This window comes from Phyllopteryx taeniolatus, chromosome 14 (assembly GCF_024500385.1).
Source record: "Phyllopteryx taeniolatus isolate TA_2022b chromosome 14, UOR_Ptae_1.2, whole genome shotgun sequence".
Lineage (NCBI taxonomy): Eukaryota > Metazoa > Chordata > Actinopteri > Syngnathiformes > Syngnathidae > Phyllopteryx > Phyllopteryx taeniolatus.
Window position 1 is genome coordinate 5,749,685 of NC_084515.1, and position 21,275 is coordinate 5,770,959.

The 21,275-nt window shown below is 43.4% G+C and overlaps 1 protein-coding gene and 1 long non-coding RNA gene across 3 annotated transcripts in view; one reads left to right on the plus strand and one right to left on the minus strand.

Moving 5' to 3' along the window:
• pik3r2 (phosphoinositide-3-kinase, regulatory subunit 2 (beta)) overlaps positions 1 to 21,275 on the plus strand; it is a 44,835-nt gene that overhangs the window by 14,561 nt on the left and 8,999 nt on the right. For both annotated transcript variants that reach the window (XM_061796724.1, XM_061796725.1), the window contains exons 3-15: positions 13,001 to 13,093; positions 14,608 to 14,685; positions 15,653 to 15,805; positions 15,953 to 16,163; positions 17,390 to 17,475; positions 17,561 to 17,663; positions 18,363 to 18,461; positions 18,605 to 18,785; positions 19,030 to 19,149; positions 20,198 to 20,340; positions 20,447 to 20,623; positions 20,794 to 20,865; positions 20,989 to 21,159. In XM_061796724.1, coding sequence (XP_061652708.1) covers positions 13,001 to 13,093; positions 14,608 to 14,685; positions 15,653 to 15,805; positions 15,953 to 16,163; positions 17,390 to 17,475; positions 17,561 to 17,663; positions 18,363 to 18,461; positions 18,605 to 18,785; positions 19,030 to 19,149; positions 20,198 to 20,340; positions 20,447 to 20,623; positions 20,794 to 20,865; positions 20,989 to 21,159 — 1,687 coding nt within the window. The remainder of the gene's footprint in view (positions 1 to 13,000; positions 13,094 to 14,607; positions 14,686 to 15,652; positions 15,806 to 15,952; positions 16,164 to 17,389; positions 17,476 to 17,560; positions 17,664 to 18,362; positions 18,462 to 18,604; positions 18,786 to 19,029; positions 19,150 to 20,197; positions 20,341 to 20,446; positions 20,624 to 20,793; positions 20,866 to 20,988; positions 21,160 to 21,275) is intronic.
• On the minus strand, positions 1,144 to 8,161 carry LOC133488629 (uncharacterized). Its single transcript, XR_009791708.1, has 3 exons — positions 8,022 to 8,161; positions 5,160 to 5,291; positions 1,144 to 1,596 (listed from the first exon to the last, which is right to left on the minus strand). It is a non-coding gene; the product is annotated as an uncharacterized LOC133488629 (long non-coding RNA).

Consider the following 21,275-nt stretch of genomic DNA (forward strand, 5'->3'; position numbering starts at 1 on the left):
TGGTGGAGCAGCCGTGAGTTGTCCACAACATCATCTTGCACATTGAACGAAGTAGACATGCTAGTTGATTGTCTGGCCCATACTGAAGGGTAAAATGTGTAGTTTGGGTTTGAAAAATACCTTTTGTGATACCATTCCTTGAACTTTTCTGACACACTTCTTATATATTTTATTAGTTCTGACCAGAATAAATGACATAATTTTAAAGATAGATGTAGGGTGACCAAACAAGTGTACTTTTTGACCAATATCAAAAAATACCTTTGTACCTCCCCGCCCCAAACCAAAAACTATACCCTGTAACAAGAATTATTCCACTTTTTTTCTCTTTTATATCACTCTCTCCCTGCCCTCACTTTAATTGCCTCCTGAGGTGAACCATGGCCTGGCATGTTTGCAAACTCCTCCCTTCACCTCGTACAGCCTCCCTCCCTCTTTCTGCAGCCTCACTCCCTGATTCACATACACGTCTGATACTGTCTCTGGGCGCCCATAAACCATGTAAGCAGGGCCAGTTCTCAGAAAGGAGAGGCCTCCGCTCACTCTCTCCCCCCCATGCTACTTGGAAAACACTTTCAAAGAATCCATGAAGGGGTTGGGAGAGGGGCTGGGACAGTAGAGAATGGCAAAAGATGTGGACAGGCTGAAAAGGGAGGGGGGGATGAGGGCAACGGTGAAAGCCAAGGCCACACCATCCAACTGCAAGCATAGGAACCAGCTGGATTTGGTTCCTGGACTTAAGAAACCGTAGCATGTTTCAGGTTGCAGTGGTAGAGCAAATTTCATTTTCCTGGAGCATTTTCTTTAGTGCCAGAGAAAGTAATTCAAGCATGTCATTATGTTGTTGCTTCAACCTTAATGACTTTACTTGTAGTTAGGCACATATCGTCGTTAAAGACGCATTCTCCACATAACCGAAGATCCTCTTAAATAGTGCATCGGAAACTCGTTTGTAACATTCAGTAAGTCTCCATGCGGCTGTTCCGAATGGCAACAGAGTAAGCAATGGAGTTCAAAAGGGCTAGTTGTAAAATATAACATTTCTAAACTATAGTATCTATGAATTGAGATAAATGCAGTTACTGGCACTACCCATTTTTTTTCTGATGGGAAAAAGGGAGACATCTATTTGAAGGAGGCGTTTATTTGTGGATGACGCACCGGGGGAATAGTTGGGGCACAGAGTCTATTACAACATGGTCCCTGGAAATTGCCTATGAGGATTTTGCTTACCCAAACTAAAAGTGAGATAATACTTTTCAGTTTAGTGGAATAAACTGCGGCGGCGGCACGGTGGCCGAAGGGTTAGAGCGTCAGCCTCACAGTTCTGGGGACCCAGGTTCAATCCCCAGCCCCGCCTGTGTGGAGTTTGCATGTTCTCCCCGTGCCTGCGTGGGTTTTCTCCGGGCACTCCGGTTTCCTCCCACATCCCAAAAACATGCATTAATTGGAGACTCTAAATTGCCCGTAGGCATGACTGTGAGTGCGAATGGTTGTTTGTTTCTATGTGGCCTGCGATTGGCTGGCAACCAGTTCAGGGTGTACTCCGCCTCCTGCCCGATGACACCTGGGATAGGCTCCAGCACGCCCGCGACCCTAGTGAGGAGAAGCGGCTCAGAAAATTGATGGATGTAATAAACTGCAGACATACTCTATATCCACACTTGCATGTAGGACATACAGTGGATATAAAAAGTCTACACACCTGTTCCAAATGCAAGTTTCTGTGAAAAAATTAGTCCAAGATAAATCATTTCACAATTTCTTCCATTATCTTTCTTATTATTTTTTTTAATGTCAGGAAAAGCCTACTAGAACAACCAAATTGTTTGGGGTTTTATTACAGGAACTGCAAATAGTGACAGGTGAGAGCTGCCCCATTTAACATAAGTTTCAGTGTGATTAATTATGAACACATCTCACATCTCTGTTATATGAGGGTGCGCACACTTACGCAACCGCATTATTTCAGTAGTTTATTTTTAGTTACTCTCTTGAAAAAAATCAATTGAGTTGTACAGCTTTTAGGTCACATTAATGGTGGAAGAAGTTTTGATATGATTTGGCTTGGTCTAATTATTTTTTTGTAGTATATTGTATTACGAAAATCTGGCATTTGAACAGGGGTATGTAGACTTTATTTACCACTCTACCTTATATAGAGGTGAACCATATTTTACCTTGTTAATTTTTCCAATTCAGTCCTCTATTATCATAATTTAAAAGCATCATTACTCAGAGCCCATGGTCTTTGGGAAGTCTTTGGTTAAAATGACACAATGACATTGTACTCTCTCACATGAACATAACAGCTATAGCACCCCAGAATTATGTTCAATCGCTAATTTAATATACTAAAAAATTGCTAATTTATTATGCGGGCATTAATTAAAATTGTAGAATACAGTACGACGACAATCCGTGCATAAAAGTCCCCAAACATCAGCATTAATGTTGCGGTCAGCTGAGCCCCATTACCATACAAAAAGCCATATGTCACAAAATCCAATGCCTGTTAAATGTCATTGTCCAAAACAATTTTTTAAAGCGTTCAAGCCTGATAAAATATAATGAAAACGGCACCGTAATGGCAGATGTTCGCCGTGTTGAAAGCCAGCAGTGCCTATCAAAGTCCGCCTGTGTCACACAATGCCACTTATCACACAATGCCACCATGCACCTACAGAAATGGCTGTCTCGTCAACCATCGAAAGTCTTTTCAAATATATTAGAGGCATTTGTGATGCAATCAATACAACGTTGAGCTGATGAAACCCGTTTACATATGCGGAAATTTATCTGCAAGCACTTACCTTGTGGGATGATGTGGCTTCTTTCCTCAACAAGACATTTCAACGATTGATTTAAAAAAAACAAAAAAAACATCAGGACTTTCATTGTTAGGCAGAAAGTACTCCACAGAATTCATAGTAGTTCAATGAGGAACTGTCCTTGCCCCCTGCACCTGATGTGTCAAGCCATGACAGGCTGACATGACCAAAATGCAGGCAGGCCAAAAGCTGTCTGAAAATCAAATATTTCATCAGAAAACAAGCCTAAAATTTCTCCTGAGCCTCTTTTGGTGGATTTTTCTTTCTGCAACCATCATTTGTAAGTCCAGAGCTGTGGAATAAATGCCAATATTCACAGCATCAGAGTCCCTTTAAGTCAAGTGAAGGAAAAACCAAGTTTTATTAAACATATCTGCAAAGCAGTGGGCGGCACGGCGCATGACTGGTTAGAGCGTCTGCCTCACAGTTCTGAGGACCGGGGTTCAATCCCCAGCCCCGCCTGTGTGGAGTTTGCATTTTCTCCCGTGCCTGCGTGGGTTTTCTCAGGGCACACCGGTTTCCTCCCACATCCCAAAAACATGCATGGTAGGTTAATTGAAAACTCTAAATTGCCATAGGTGGGAATGTGAGTGCGAATGGTTGTTTGTTTGTATGTGCCCTGTAATTGGCTGGCAACCAGTTTAGGGTGTACCCCGCCTCCTGCCCGATGATAGCTGGGATAGGCTCCAGCACGCCCGCGACCCTTGTGAGGAGAAGCGGCTCAGAAAATGGATGGATGGATGGATGGATGGATGCAAAGCAGTGCCCGGAGGCCTTTGAAACCAGATCAAGAGTTGTGTATCAATCATATGCGTTTGTCGTCGAGGCCAACTTGAACACGCGCGACGTGGATGCGTGTTGTGACAGAGGAATGTATGGTCTTGCCCGGTCATGAAACATTGCATGTCTGTTTAGTGGGGGTGCAGCAAAGACATGCAGGCATGAAACGTGACCGGCAGCATTACATACTGTTACACATCCGTGAGCCAGACACCAACTGGTCTTGTCACCACTGAACATAACAAACATGTTTGGAGTGACCAGTACGGCTTAAAACCGGCCTGTCTTCTCTTGGTGATTTTTGAAGACTCAGGTTGATTAAAACTAAAAAGTAAAAATAAATACAGTAGAACTGTGGAAACTTTCCACACGAAATCTTGTCACAAGACAAAGAATTGTGCTTTGTCATGTGTATGGATTTTTCTTTATATTAAAATGTAAGCTTTTTTGTATTTGTTATGAAGTATAAAAAGGTGTCCTACTCGAGCTCTTAACATTTTTTCTGATACAAACTTGCAGTTATCATTTGAGGCATATTAGCAGACTGTCGGAAAAGGGTGGTGTGCCCTCTTCAGGTCGGGGATGAGATCCTGCCCCAAGTGGAGGAGTTCAAGTATCTTGGGGTCATTGAGCATTGTTTCCTCAAAGTACATATACAAAATTAAAACTTGTTAGGTTAAGTGTGAATGTAGACTATTGAATTTTAGGTGGCAGAAAATACTCGGGTTTTACTTGTAATTTTCCACATATTGTAGACAAATCTTTTTAGAATGTTTTTTTGTTTGTAGTTGATGTTAGGGGCAGAAGTGGTTAGAGTAGCCCAAAATTGTACTTAAGGGTACCGTTACATTAAAATATGGCTCAAAAAGGGGAAAAAAGGAAAAAGTAGTCCAAACAATTTCTTGAGTAAATAGTCATTAAAAAAAAGAATACTCCAGTACAGACTAAGCAGTGTTTAACTTCTGATTTATTTATTTAATCAGGGCATGAATGCCAAATAAAAATATAAAATAGGAATGTGCAAATTCAGATCTTGCCCAAAAATGCCACTTTAAATTCATTCATTCATTCATCTTCCGTTCCGCTTCTCCTCACTAGGGTCGCGGGCGTGCTGGAGCCTATCCCAGCTATTTTCGGACGAGAGGCGGGGTACACCCTGAACTGGTTGCCAGCCAATCGCAGAGCACATACAAACAAACAACCATTCACACTCACAGTCACACCTACGGGAAATTTTAGAGTCGTCAATTAACCTACCATGCATGTTTTTGTGATGTGGGAGGAAACCGGAGTGCACGGAGAAAACCCATGCAGGCACGGGGAGAACATGCAAACTCCACACAGGCGGGGCTGGGGATTGAACCTGGGTCCTCAGAACTGTGAAGCTGACGCCCTAACCAGTCGACCACCGTGCCGCCACAATAAATTACATTTTTGTAAATAACAGCAAATTCAGGCACAAGAGAGGGTTGGATTCACCCACATTCATCCGCAGTGCTGACATCTGTGTCATTACTAAAAAAAACAATATGAGTTCTGCCAACTTACATCTTCAATGCTGTGCATACTGTACATTGCATACATGGTGTGTACTTTCTCCAGCGAGGAACAGAGAGCTCCAAAAAGTTGGAGAAACTGCAATTTGGAGTCACTACCTGTGGTTGAACCTCTGGTCTTGTTCTACAGGGCATTACGAACAAACACAGAGTAAGACAGCCTCTTGGTTCTCAAGTTCCAAGTGGAGTTTTTGTAGGCTGAAATGTCAAAATATTTAGGCAGACACGGACGACGGCGCATGACACAGCTGTTGTTTTTTGCAGTCTAAGTTAAATATAGGTGTCTGTCAACTTCATGTAAATTATGATAGTCACTTTGAAAGTTTGATTCTGCGTGGGGCCACGGAATCTTGCTTGGCTCCGTTTGATTGGTGAAATGGAGACAAACGTCATTAGTGGTTGCGTTGGATTGGTGAAACAGCCGTGTGACAGCACACGAGGCACAAGTCTCTGACATACCAAAACAAATACAGTACATCACACAAGCAATAATAAATAGATTAAAATAGAAGTAGCGAGCTGACTGTAGCTCAGTGAAGCAGAGTAAAAGTAGTGTTTCTTCACAAAAATACTCGAGTACCCTAATTTCCCGTGTATAATACACACTTGAGTATCATGTGCACCCCCAAAATTAAAAATTAGGAAAACCCTTCTTCCTATGTATAATGCATATCCATGACTTTCTATCCATTGATATATTTATATGCAATAAATGTTCGTGGTAACCCTCTCCTAATTTGTTTTTCTAATCAATTCTGATCAGTAATGTTAGTAATACTGAGGTTTACTTGTTCTTTAATAATGTATCTAACATTGTGGCGCACCCAAGTGTTTAGTTTTAACACTGCGACTTTAAAACTAATTTATGGCTGTTCTAATACACATACTGTATCTACTCATATATCTCATTTCACTGTGAAAGAATTTTCTAACTTTTACTATACCTATGTATAATACACACTTGACTTTTTAAGATTTTTTGGGGGAAAAAATGTGCATTATACATGAGGAATTATGGTAAAAGTCAAAAGTATGTGGCAATCAAACTACTCTTTAGTACAATTCATTAAAAAAGTTACTTAAGTAAATGTGTTGGTGTAAATCATGAGGAATTATGGTAAAAGTCAAAAGTATGTTGCAATCAAACTACTCTTAAGTACAATTAATTACAAAAGTTACTGAAGTAAATGTGTTGGTGTAAATGTAGTGTATTACTACCCACTTCTGGTTAGGAGACTTGTTAAGTCAAGGTTTGCATCTTGAAGCTTATCAGGAAAGGTTTTCACAAGCTATCTGCCTCACAAATTGTTTAATTTATTTTTGTGAAACATGAGCTGTACCATGGGTTCACTGGAAAGGCTGCAGATGGACAAAAAGCTCTCCTTATATAATCGTTTGCCCTTTATTAGTATGGCGAAATAAGCTTTGAAATAAAGTTTGTTTTGCATGTTAATTATGACCATTTCCTTCCTCCTCAAGAGGAGAATATGGTAACTCTTTCACTCAGTCCTTCCATTTGCCTTCTTCATTGCATGCAGCCTGACTCTACAAGTAATAATAAGCTCTGCATTTTGGTTCATCTGTATTTTAAAACTGAGTTTTGGAGTTTTTCTTTCCAGCTAAGTGTTGAGCTTTTGTGCAAGAAAAATGGCAGCATTGATAGGTTCTCCTAAATTCAACCTTTGTTTGCATGACACGGATCTTAAGCAGCTGTGTGAATTATAACACTCGGGCGCCAGGAGCAAACCCAAAGCTTGACGTCAGAACCTTTAAGTCCTTTTCACAAGCTTAACGTTATCACCGTACAAAGACTAATATCTGTCACATGTTCAAACTTCAGTCATTCCAAACATCCAGGCAGACAAAATGGTTCAAGTAGTCACTGCGTTCACAGCATAAAAAACTGGTCAGAGCTTATGTAATGGAAGTGTTAAGATGTTGTGTTATGAGGTTTTTAAAAAAAAAAAAAAAAAAAAAGGTCTTATCATTTTTTGACAAAAAGTTAAAATTCCAAAAATTATTAATGCCCTTTCTCCCATGCATAGTCAATGTTTAAAATGCATAGATCATGAGAATGCTCTTGGTTACCACTATCCTTTGAAGGTCCCATATTTTGGCTATTTAGACTCCATAGAGTGACTCTCTAACATGGACTTAGTATAAAAGTGTCAATTTAATTTTAAAAAACACCTTGGTTTTGTCATACGAGTGTCCAGAAAAGGCCCCTCTGACAGCTACCTCTGTTTGACCCAGTTTTGTATCCACTTTGTCCATATTTGGCTAAGATCACCCCCGTTCCTCCGATTGGTTGCATCGGTGTAGAAGAACCACTTGTGAGAGCACACTTGTTTGTTATGTTGACAACGTTGGCTCGGGAGCAGAGAGGTAGAAATACGACACTGACTACGCATCCCTGGCTGATTCACTTCAGTGCAAGTCATCAGAGTAAACTATGATAATGACTAAAAAATTACATTGTTAATTATGTTGTGTTGTGCAAGATTGGCTCATGCGGTGATGCAAGGTACATCAACATACATTGGTGCTGAGCTGTGTCGGCGGCCCAGAATTTTAGCTCACTGGTAGCGCTCTGCGCTCTCAAACCGGAGTCATGGTCGCAGCCCCCACCCCCACAAAAAAAGGTAGATCGCGGGAGGTTGGCTGCTTGAAAAGTAGATCTTGGGGCAAAAAAGTTTGGGCACCACTCTTCTAGATAATTGCAATTTGTAATACAGGCGTATTGTCGAGAATGATGTCAAGTAATGTAGGTGGAGCACACCGTGATATCAGGACTCCTCCCAAGTACACCCAAGTTAGTGATGCTGGGTTGAGAGAAGAGGGGGAATGGGCCTACCTGTCCAGATGGCTGACAGGGATAAACAAGAGGTGGAGGTCTGTCTCTGTATGCGCTGGAGACGCTGCCAGGCAAAGTTTTCATGTTTAACTGGCAGGCATGGAAACTAAGAGAGAAGGAAATGGAGGGGGGCAAACGAGAAGTTGGATAAAAAGTTAAGAGAACAAAAGGCAGTAAAATGAAAAAAGGACTCCTGGAGAGAAGCGGGAGAAGGAATGTATGAGCAAAAGACAGAAAGAGACATCCAGGGAAAGTGAGAACAAGAACCAGAGCAAGAGAGCGAGAATGGAATGTGCTGGTGCAGCGTTTCTTGTCTGAACTCCCCAAATTAATAATCAACAGCGATTTAACAGGAAGGAAGGGTAGTGCCAAGCCCCGGTCAGACCCGGCCCTCCCTGCTACTGGTGTTCCCCCCACCAAATCTGCTCCGGGACCGAATAGGAGGCGCTGCGTGCCTGTGTGTCCTAGCTGAGCTGTGCCTGGCGAACAGCCACAGGGCTTTTGCTTGTTCAGGAGTTTTGATTAATCCTTTATTGTGCTCCACTCACGCAAAGAGCTAAGGCGAAGCAGCGATCGGGACAGAGTGGAGGAAAGGAGAGTAAGCACGACAGGAGAAAAGAAAAGGGGGGAAAAGAGAAAGGGAGGGGACAGGGAAATGGGATCGCTCTTTTTTTTCCTTTCACTTTCTCCTGTAATCTTTCACTTGGACTCAAACTCTGTTTGATTTAGTCCACAGACAGTTGCAAAGTACAACGTATATACATAAGTATAAATATTTTGTTACTGACTAACTTGTTTTTTCCCCCCTGCAATTTGTAATTCAACGGTAATGCAGATGTGCTTAATTCAATGTTGTTGTTTTGTTTAAACCTCACAAATGATCGGTTGAGGCAAAATAATCCATCCATCCATCCATCAATCCATTTTCTACCGCTTATCCGATGTCGGGTCGCGGGGGCAGTAGCTTTAGCAGGGACGCCCAGACTTCCCTCTCCCAAGCCATTTCATCCAGCTCTTCCGGGGGATCCCGAGGCATTCCCAGGCCAGCCGAAGGACGTAGTCTCTCCAGCGTCTCATGGGTCGTCCCCGGGGTCTCCTCCCGGCGGGACGTGCCCGGAACACCTCACCAGGGAGGCGTCCGGGAGGCATCCGAATCAGATGCCCCACCCACCTCATCTGGCTCCTCTCGATGTGGAGGAGCAGCGGCTCTACTTTGAAATCCTCCCGGATGACCGAGCTTCTCACCCTATCTCTAAAGGAGAGCCTGGGCACCCTGCGGAGGAAACTCATTTCGGCCGCTTGTATTTTGGATCTTGTTCTTTCGGTCACGACCCACAGCTCGTGACCATAGGTGAGGGTAGGAACGTAGATCGACCGGTAAATCGAGAGCTTCGCCTTTCGGCTTAGCTCCTTCTTCACCACAACGGATCGATACAAAGTCTGCATCACTGCAGACGCTGCACCGATCCGCCTGTCGATCTCCCCTTCCATTATTCCCTCACTCGTGAAGAAGAAGAAGAAGAAGAAGAAGAATCATCTTTTATTGTCATGAACATGCATGCATGCACACGAAATTTGTTCTCTGCATTTAACCCATCACAGTGAACACATACACATGTTAGTGGAACACACTGGAGCAGGGGGCAGCTGAAGCGCCCGGGGAGCATTTCGGGGTATCAGTGTCTTGCTCAAGGACACCACAGCCGTGAGTCCGGGGGATGTTGGCGGATGGTCCAGTCGGGGTTTTGAACCTAGGTCCCCCACAGTGGCAGGCGATGATCTTAACCATTGGGCCACGGCTGAACAAGACCCCAAGATACTTGAACTCCTCCACTTGGGGCAGGATCTCATCCCCGACCTGGAGAGGGCACGCCACCCTTTTCCAACTGAGGACCATGGTCTCAGATTTGGAGGTGCTGATTCTCATCCCAGCCGCTTCACACTTAGCTGCGAACTGCTCCAGTGAGAGTTGGAGGTCACGGCTTGATGAAGCCAACAGAACCACATCATCTGCAAAAAGCAAAGATGCAATACTGAGGCAACCAAACCGGACCCCCTCTACGCCTCGGCTGCGCATAGAAATTCTGTCCATAAAAGTTCTGAACAGAATCGGTGACAAAGGGCAGCCCTGGCGGAGTCCAACCCTCACCGGAAACGAGTCCGACTTACTGCCGGATATGCGGACCAAACTCTGACTCTGGTCGTACAGGGACCGAACAGCCCGTACGAGCGGCTTCGGTACCCCATACTCCCGAAGCACCCCCCACAGGACCCCCCGAGGGACACGGTCGAACGCCTTCTCCAAGTCCACAAAACACATGTAGACTGGTTGGGCGAACTCCCATAAACCCTCAAGGACCCTGCCGAGAGTGTAGAGCTGGTTCCACGGCCAGGACGAAAACCACACTGCTACTCCTGAATCTGAGATTCAACTTCCCGACGGACCCTCCTCTCCAGCACCCCTGAATAGACCTTACCAGGGAGGCTGAGGAGTGTGATCCCCCTGTAGTTGGAACACACCCTCCGGTCCCCCTTCTTAAAAAGGGGGACCACCACCCCAGTCTGCCAATCCAGAGGCACTGTCCCCGATGTCCACGCAATGTTGCAGAGGCGTGTTAACCAGGACAGCCCTACAACATCCAGAGCCTTCGAAGGCAGAGGGAGGCTACCCTCTCGTCCACTGGGGTGAACCCCAATGTACAGGCGCCGAGCCGGAGAGCAATAAGTATACCCACACCTGCTCGGCGCCTCTCACCGTGGGCAACTCCAGAGTGGAAGAGAGGGGGGTGTGCCCATGGGAAGGGGGACCCACGTTACTCTTTCGGGCTGTGCCCGGCTGGGCCCCATGGGTGCAGGCCTGGCCAGCAGGCGCTTTCCTTCGAGCCCCACCTCCAGGTCTGGCTCCAGAAGGGGCCCCCGGTGACCCGCGTCCGGGAAAGGGAAACCTGAGTCCATTTTTTGTCTTCATCATAAGGGGTCTTTGAGCCGTGCTTTGTCTGGTCCCTCACCTAGGACCTGTTTGACACGGGTTACCCTACCAGGGGCGTGAAGCCCCAGACAATTTAGCTCCTAGGATTATTGGGACACACAAACCCCTCCACCACGATAAGGTGACGGCTCAAGGAGGGGGCAAAAGAATCATGAATCTTAATTAAAATATAATTAAGCCTTATGCTGGCTCTGGTAGGGTACTGCTCCCGTTGCCCCGTTGATTATTATATTATCCATTTAATCTATCCTGACCCCCCTAGCCCCTAGCCGTTTTAACATAATTTTCATCTATCCATCCATCCATTTTCTGAGCCGCTTCTCCTCACTACGGTCGCGGGCGTGCTGGAGCCTATCCCAGCTATCATCGGGCAGGAGGCGGGGTACACCCTGAACTGGTTGCCAGCCAATCGCAGGGCACATACAAACAATCAACCATTCGCTCTCACAGTCACACCTACGGGCAATTTAGAGTCGTCAATTAACCTACCATGCATGTTTTTGGGATGTGGGAGGAAACCGGAGTGCCCGGAGAAAATCCACGCAGGCACGGGGAGATCACGCAAACTCCACACAGGCGGGGCTGATGATTGAACCCAGGTCCTCAGAACTGTGAGGCAGACGCTCTAACCAGTCGCCCACCGTGCCGCCACATAATTTTCAACTTGATGCTATTTTAAAGCGTTCTAATCTGCCATCTGTGTCATATAAGGTCTCAAGGTACAATTAAAGATTAAAAAATTATTTCTGTAAACAAATGCTTAAAAAGGAAATATATACAATAGTTTAGGTGAGTGGAATATTTTCAGTGGTACGAGCGTCCTCTGGTGGCATGCGAAAGAATCACTGCCTGAATACAATTCAGTTGTATTTAACTTTTAAATTCAGTCAGTCCATTTGCATTTCATCTTTAAGAAGGGTTTGTTTTCAAACATTTATTTGAGTACAGTTTTTATTTTCCTTTATATGGAACACATTTGAATTAAATCATTTTTAAGTACAGTTATTTTATTTTACTATAGTTAAGCACAGTGCTAATGTTCAAACTGGATAACGTTCCAGTGGCTTACAATAATATTAAATATACCTTTCAGGGATAAAACATCTGCATTGTGTTTAATGAACATTATGGTGGAACTTGGAGGCCTAAGTATTTTTTTAGGTGGTACTTTATGTAAACATTTTGAGAGCCACTGGTTTAGATAGGCAGGTGTGCTTCTTGTGAAACGGAGGCTAAAATTACTTTTTATATGCTGGCCTTTGCATAGTCATGTGTTCTTTAACATTGTATACTTCTTGCCTAGTACCCAAATGATCCCCGTTTACTGTGCTGCTTTCAATCTCACGGGACCCCCGTGGCTTTCTGGAGACTCTGCGGTTCTATGTGTAAAGGCCTCTTTATACTCCCGCACTCCCGCGGCCAACAACGCCCGCATTGCATCACGTGACCGACGAATTGCTCCGCAAGGCCCTTCTGCGTAGCTTGCCGCGCACATGGCAAAAATAGTTGCTGCGCGTTGAACCCCGCAGAGATCATCTCTCGTGATTGGTCCGTTTTAGTCATATGCTGTGGTGACGTACTCAGCGTGCCCCTTGGTTCTACATACCATCTACGCCGCCGCATTCTCGATCGATTTTGCAGCATAATTAAACGTATCACCTGGTCATCTAGGTCCATTTGTTATAGCAGACACTGTTCCTCCTGGCACCATTGTTGTGCTTTATTCCTTGTTACTGAAAGGAAAGTAAAAACGGAGGAAATGGCCCAAAAAATGCAGAGGAATCTCCACCCCGTGGTGTCCTAGCCAATACCAGCAGTAGCGACACCCCCGACTTGGAGGTGAACTGCAGTACATTTTAAAAACTGCGTGCGTGGGTTCCGCTCGAGTATAAAGGCAAACTACACGCCGGATAGCCCCAGTGACGTCAGCGCGGTTGCCGTCCGCACAAGTATAAAGAAGCCTTAACAGTGATTTGTGTTGTTGTTTCAGCTGCTTCAGTGCCCGACCTGAGTGAGCAGTTCACACCACCAGAGACGGCTCCCGCCGCCCTCGTCAGCCTGATCCAAGCCATAGAGCAGAGAGGTAGATCCTATATCCGTGTCAGGCAGCCAACTGAATCGCTTGTTCGCCTCACTGTCTTTCCATCTATGTTTGACTGTCTCCCTCGCGCCATCTGCCTCTTGACCCCTTGCCAGCGTTTGCACAAGTGTAGACGTAGAGACGCGTGGGTCCAGTCACGTTTAGAATTGCATATGGCTAAGGGACATTACCTCCTTTGTTGACTCGAGTCGTTACATGTATAAACTCAAAGATAGTCCTTCTACATCAAAGTTTCCTTTTACAACTACTAAACACTGAGCACATCCCACACCATTTCCTGTCTTGTGCACAGTGCAGTCATTGTTGTAATTGGTCATTTCTAATTAATTTAAGTACAGTGTTATCTGGATTTAGGAGTTTAATTTGTTCCATGTCCAAGCTCGTAACTCAATTTATTCATAAATAAAATAAATTTTGCCCATTGAAATGATTTGGAATGCCTGTAATAGGATCAAGCCCCCTAAAAAGCGCTACAATTTTTTGGTTGCGTTTTTTTTAATAAAGAAAAAAGAAAAAAAGCACTGTATTGTATTAAAACATGATAAAAGAGAATGTAAAGAAATAACTGGTTTTATAAAGTGTCATTACTGTACGTACTGTAGTATTTGTGTGTTGGATGTGTGCCTTTAAGGGGCGTGGCCAAGTGAGTGACATCAGAAGCTGGCGTCAGAGTTGCTCCTTCAAAGCGTTCTCATTTTGTTTGACTGGTTGGCCTTTTACAAAAATGGCTAAAAGTGTATCAGGGACTGTGGCTCAATTGCCCACATCTGAGGGCATGACAGGACCTTTGTTGCTCCATTTTTTTCCAGTTCACTTGAGCGGCACAGGTGTAACAAATATTCCTGTTCGTTACTCAAGTAGAAGTATAGATATTAGGGTTTAAAAAGACTTCCGTAGAAGTTGAAGTCTCAACTCAAACTTTTTACTCAAGTAAAAGTAATGGTTTCAAAACCAGAGTTCCCACCGTCTTTCCCAAGTGGAAATGGTGAAAAAAATAGTTTATACTGGCTTGTACTGTGTATGGAAAATTTTATATAAAATGTTTCTCTTGAGTTGGCCAAATGTGGATTTACCAGGTGGATTTTGCACATGGATCTGAAAAAGAACAAAAACATCCATGGATAACATTGATGATGTCATACTGTAGGGGTGTCTGTCCATGTGTCACGAATGTTGGGCACACTACTCCACCATGCAATAGTCATTCAAGAAAATGTTCATGTGTTTGAGTCTTGAGACTGTAATAAACCACACCTATTTGAATATGACAAGTACAATGTAGAATGTTTTACCTAAATCAGCTAAATCAGGAACAAGCTGCTGTACATGTGAGTGCTTTCTTCTCTCAACTGGTACTTATTACTTATTCATGGATTAACCCATTTTGATAACTAGCAAATTACCTTTCTGAATTACATAAAGTACCCCTTGTACACCACCGACCAACTCTTTAAATCTTTCTGCGATTTACCCTTTGTTTTGTCTGTATTTCCCAGGTCTGGACTCCCAAAGTCTGTACAGGATGACTACTAGTTCCTCTGTTTCAGACAGCCCAATCTACAGCCTGAGTCCTGGTGAGTCAACCCAGGCCATTTGTCATTGACGTGGGAGTCAGCGAATAAGAATGTAGAGTTGGCTGTTCTGAGCACAGGTTAGCAGCTGGCTGTTAACTGGCCAAGCATTAGCCAGTCTGTGTGTTAAATGCCTGGGTTGTCAGTTGTGGCTGTAGTTCGATTCGTTTATAAATGTGCTTAATAGGTGTTTATTTTGTTACAATTTAAAGCATTTCTATCCTTGAGCACTTGTGGGGGCATTACAACACGTTCTAACTAGCAGTAGTAGGCTACTGTATATTAAATTAGTCAGTTCTGCTTTGCAGTACACACATTGCACTTTGTTTTTAGTGAATGATACCAGGCGGCACGGTGGACGACTGGTTAGAACGTCTGCCTCACAGTTCTGAGGACCGGCCCCGCTTGTGTGGAGTTTGCATGTTCTCCCCGTGCCTGCGTGGGTTTTGTCCGGGCACTCCGGTTTCCTCCTACATCCCAAAAACATGCACATTAATTGAAAACTCTAAATTGCCCGAAGGTGTGAATGTGAGTGTGAATGGTTGTTTGTTTGTATGTGCCCTGCGATTGGCTGGCAACTAGTTCAGGGTGTACCCCGCCTCCTGCCCGATGATAGCTGGGATAGGCTCCAGCACGCCCGCGACCCTAGTGAGGAGAAGCGGCTCGGAAAATGGATGGATGGATGAATGATACCAAAGTTTGGACATTCTGTGTCTTTTATGAACTATTTCCTCCTGACTTCTATACACAGTGGTGCGTGAGTCTGCAGTAACAGTCTGTGTAAAAATAATCAATGCGAGGCTTTGAAGCAGAGATTTTGCTTCTACTTTTTTGTAATCGAATTTTTAAAGTTATTTGATTAATTGTTTCACCTAATTTGACACATTTCCATTAATACTGTATCTTCTTAGCATGCCTTGTCATTTTTAATATACTGTACATAAACATGCTTGACTGTTCTATTATGCAGAGAGTGATATCAATCAGACAGATGTGAGCATCTTGTCAGAGTGTGTCTTGCACTACCTGAGGAACCTCCCCTCAGCTGTCATCCCTGCGTGTACCTATGCTCATCTACAAACTGCTATTATGCAGCAGCAGCAGGTCCTACAGCAGTCAGCAGGTAGGATGCACCGGACAGACTAGAACTCTAATATTTTATTTTCTCTGACACAGCAATGATTTTACATACTAATGACTGCTACTGATACTTGATCCTAAAAGCCAACTTGCGTTAGCTCCTTTTCATCAATGTGAATCCCTCCTCCAGATGGTGCAGTAGCTGGCAGCCATGACAGAGAGGTAAGCCGGGTCCTCGAGAGCTCCACCACCATCCCTCTTCATCATCGCCTCACCCTTCAGTACCTCCTCACACACCTGGCCAAGGTGACACAGGCACAGGCCAGCAACGCCTTGGACACACACACATTGGGCAAGATCTTTGGACCGTTGCTGATAAGGACAGGTCCTTCCACTCCATCGTAAGTTTGACAACAGTCAGTAGTAGAGTTGGGCGTCGTTTGAATTTGAGCGATTCCGGTTCCTTATTTCGATTCCGGTTCCAGATGATTCTCGATTCCGATTCTTTTAGGGGGCTGGGTCAAAAACGTTTGCATGGTTTAAATAAAGGGTCTCCAAATTATGAACATCCATTTTCTTACTAGCCCGCAGCATAGACTAAAATGAACATTTGACTTGGGGTTCTTTATAACCTGTATCAATATCAAACCTATGAACTAAAACGCAGTGTGTGTGAAACTAACCCAATTGACTTAATATTTATTAATTAATGTTTCAGCTAAAAGTTAAATATAGCATTGTTAAAATCGTTACTTGGGACTGTTTTATCACATCCCAATGGTTTATATGTGGAGGTTTTAACTTGACTTCCTGTTTTAAGCTTGTAGCCGTTTATTTTGAAAGAATTCAGTATTTTGGCACAAAGTAACTTCACACGGCACCAGTGATTTATTTTATTTTTTTAAATGGATGCAACAAAATGCTATAAAACGTTGATTCCTTTCCTTACCCACCAATGAGACACAAGGTTAGTGTTTGTAATACTGTGAGACAGCGTTAATGTGAATTTTGTCCCAATTCATTGTGAGTTTTATCTGAATATCAAGCTTTTTTTTCTGTCATCGGCTCTTAAATTTGTTTGAAGAGTAAAATAAACGCTAAAGACCATCAGTGCAAAAGTGCAACCAACCGTTTACCTTGTTAGCTGTCTCAATGTTGGCATAGACGTATTTTATTGTTTCAGTCACCCAATTGACTGAGAGTTGACTTCAATGAAGCTCCGCGCGGTGTAGGCTGAGACTGGGAGCACGTCAGACGGTACATATCGTGAAAGACTCCTTTTGCACGATATAATCTTATTCCAAGTGTTGCACTGAGGCGTCTGGTCATTAATTTTAACAAAGGTAAGACACACTTTTGTTCGCCGGCGCCACTGGGCACAAGCGCGTCTTCGTGCATGTTCTTCTTCGTTGTTTTTCGCCACTTCTTCTTTGGGGTCGGCGGAATAGGCATCGAAACTGGGAACCGAAATGTTTTAATTTGAACGATTCCGGGAGCACCGGAACGTTAATCCCGGTTCCAATCGTTTCTCGATTCTCAATGCCCAACCCTAGCCAGTAGTAGTGAATTGTGGCTGATGAGGCGTCTTCATTTCATGTTGATCAATTGTCAAATAATGACTTGACAGGTTGTCATTGGATGAGGAGTTGCCTGCTCTTGTAGTGGAAAGGCTTCTGATTGAGAGAACTGCCGAACAAGACCTCACACCACCAGGTACAGTATGTCCATTTACTCTACAGTGAACCCATACCTATTCACAGTTTGCTTTACTTGTTAGTGTGTTTTTGTATGATTCGAGTTCTTCCAGCAAAGCCAACAAAGGCAAAAGGGGCACCATCAACTGTGATGGACACAAGCACCCTTCTCAGTGATGCTGAATGGTACTGGGGAGACATATCCAGGTAGGGACTGTTAATATACAAAGTGACTTTTCTTCTCTTCTTCATTTTTAATGTGTCTGTTGATTTTAATCCATGTATACTGTAATTTCTCATGTATAATACGCTCTCGAGTGTAATACACAGCCCCAAAATCGACCCCGTAAATCAGGAAAGCCCTTGTACCCATGTATAATGCGCACCATCGATTTGCTGTATCCATGCTCACAACTAGTATTATCTGTATTTTAGTGCGTGGTTAGTGTCTGAAATGATTGGAAGTAAAGCTCTTCTTCATTAAAGCCACAGTGCCTCGCTCCCGTTTATTTGTCTCAATATTGCCATGTTTCGGCTGCACCCTAGAGGATGTCATGATTCTCGGATGAGAAATTATTGTGTTATATATAAATTTGTAACATTAAATATCATATTGAAATAAAAATATACCTTTTTCACAACCCCCAGGTACCAGTACACGGTTATACAGTATAATGTGAAAGATTTTCTTTATTTTCGTAATACTGATGTATACTGTGCTCTATCAACTGTGACAAATTTTTTGGGGGGAAATGCACATTATGAACACGGAATTATGGTAATTATTGTTGAATGAATTGCAAGGGTAGTGACTTTGGAAGTTATTACATTTTATTATTTCATAGAATTTAAGTTTATCAGTTGTGGTGGGAAATATTGGTGATCAATAGTTTGGTTCTTTTGTAGGGAGGAGGTAAATGAGAAATTGCGAGACACTCCAGATGGCACCTTCCTTGTCCGAGATGCCTCAAGCAAACTCGAGGGCGAATACACGCTCACCCTCAGGTGAAGAAACACGCTTTAATGGAAATTTACAAAATCTGCAATCAGTAATTGCATACAAGGCCATAAACAAGCATTACCAGAACTATGAAAATCTGTATGCATAACTTTATCTTCTTTCGTTCTCTTTTTTTCACCAACTACAGGAGAGGAGGGAACAACAAACTTATAAAGATCTACCACAGGGATGGGCGGTACGGCTTCTCAGAGCCTCTCACCTTTCTGTCCGTGGTTGAGCTGATCAACCACTACCGACATGAGTCCTTGGCCCAGTACAACGCCAAGCTGGACACCAAACTTCTTTACCCTGTTTCAAAATACCAGCAGGTTGGTGCACTAGAGCACAATGAGAAGAGTCAAAATTTGTGGTTATGTTATGAATACATTGTACTTTTCTAGGATTTTGTTGGCTTTATATACCATAAATGTACCACCATAAAAGCAGGCATGCAATGTAGAAACAAATGAGTCATAAAAAATAGAAATTCGAGTATTCAGAGGGGAAATCCTCTGCAATCCTCGTTTGTAGTGTGTTTCTCAATGATTATACTTTTGTGTTTGGACGGTTCAGATGGTGAAGGAGAACAGCATAGAGGAGGTCGGTGAGCAGCTGAAGGTCTATCACGAGCAGTACCAGGAGAAGAGTCGCGAGTATGACACCCTGTACGAGGAGTACACGCGCACCTTACAGGTATGAGTTCAGTTGAAAATACTATTTTGTAGAGCCCTGTATGTGATGCACCCTTAGATTAGTCAACAATTTTCACCCCCTTACGGTGCCTCTGAATACCCCCACTGGGATGTGTCTGTGTCATGATTGTTTTGTTGCAAAGAAGGTGAGGCATAAAAAATAACACAAGAATATGCATCTAGAATAAACCATATAATAAATCACAAGTACAGAAAGTAATAGTAATTGACAACCCTACTAAAATTGTTACATTGCCTATAGTAATAGTTTCAACAGTAAATGCAAAAACACCTTAGAGAGGATTTGATTTTGAAAATGCACCAGAAGTGCATATGCGCACACACGTGGCAAACACTGTGTAACTTTCATAAACAGCCCAGGCTAAACTTAACTCATCCCCGATATACAAAGCTTGTGTATCGCACAGTGTGAGGGAAATGGTGGTCACACCCGATACTGACTGTGTTTCTAACAACAACAACCCCCCCCCCCCCCACACACACACACACACACACACACACTCCTCCCCCACGCCCACCCCCAATACAGTAAACTTGTACATTTTAGAATGGCCTTTTATTGTGACCAGCCTAAGGCACAGTGGCACACCCGGGCAATAAAAGGTGGTCACGCTCGATACTAACTGGTTTTCTGGCCCCCCTCGGATTCCCCAATACAGTAAAACTGCACATTTGAGCACAGCTGTGCGATAATCTTCCTCTCTAATTAGCATTTTGCTATGCCACATCTGTGAGGTGGATGGATTATTTAGCAAAGGAGAACTGTTCAGTAACACAGATTTAAACAGATTTGTAAACAATATTTGAGAGAAATAGGTCTTTTGTGTTCACAGAAAAAGTCTTTGATCTTTGAGGTCATCTCATGAAAAATTGTAGCAAAAACAATTGTAGCGTTTATATTTTTGTTCAGTGTAGTTCTACCTGAAGTATATTATGACAAACTAGATTAAGATTTTAAATAAATGCTGTAAATACAATGGAGGAAATAATACTCCAATGGTGATTGGTCAATCATATGTTTACCCCAGGAGCTGCAGATGAAGCGCACAGCCATTGAGGCCTTCAACGAGACCATCAAAATATTTGAGGAGCAATGTGAGACTCAGCAGCGCTACAGCAAAGAGTCTCTGGAGCGCTTCCAGCGGGAGGGAAATGAAAAGGAGATTCAGAAGTGAGTTTTACTTTGTGGTGTTGTCAATTTGTTGTTATTTAAAAAATATGACTGTTGTATGACATGTTTTGTCCCTGACATCATTTCTGTTACTGTGTCTAACCAGGATCCAGAGCAACTCGGAGCGTTTAAAGTCTCGCGTGAAAGAGATCCACGACAGCAAGCGGAAGCTGGAGCAGGACTTGAGAGAGCAGGTCTCTGATAACAGAGAAATCGATAAGAAGATGAACAGCCTCAAGCCAGATCTCATGCAGCTCCGCAAGATTCGAGACCAATACTTGATGTAAAGCAATCTATTCTGTTTTCTCTGAGCTGTAGTCATTCTTTCAGCGCATGTATCCTATACTTAATTTACATGCACTCACAAAGGTTCACCCATATTTGGACTCATTTATGAAAATTTGTCCTCTTGGCTGTATGTCTCCACTGAATGTGTGATGATCTTGTTTTCAGATGGTTGACACAGAAGGGTACAAGGCAAAAAAAGATTAATGACTGGCTTGGCATAAAGAATGATGCTGATGAGTAAGTGTGTGCGATGACACTCAGCTCAGGAATTTGTGATGGATATTGCAGCATAACCATCAATTTACCCACTATTGACAAAAGACCAACAAAATGTTCTAAATTTGATGCCTGTGTTTCCAGCTCGTACTCGCTGGAGGATGACGAGGGCTCACCCCATCATGACGAGTGCACCTGGTACGTGGGTGACATCAAGCGTGCCCAGGCCGAGGAATTGCTGAGAGGCAAATGTGATGGAACCTTCCTCATCCGTGAGAGCCAATCGCAGAAGGGCTCATTTGCATGCTCTGTTGTGTAAGTTGTTCTTTTTTGTTCAAACAAACAAATTGAAACAAATTTAGTGGACAATGTGAATGCCTTGTAGACTGGATTAAAGAACGTAGCGGGCCGTATGTGGCCTGTGGCCCATA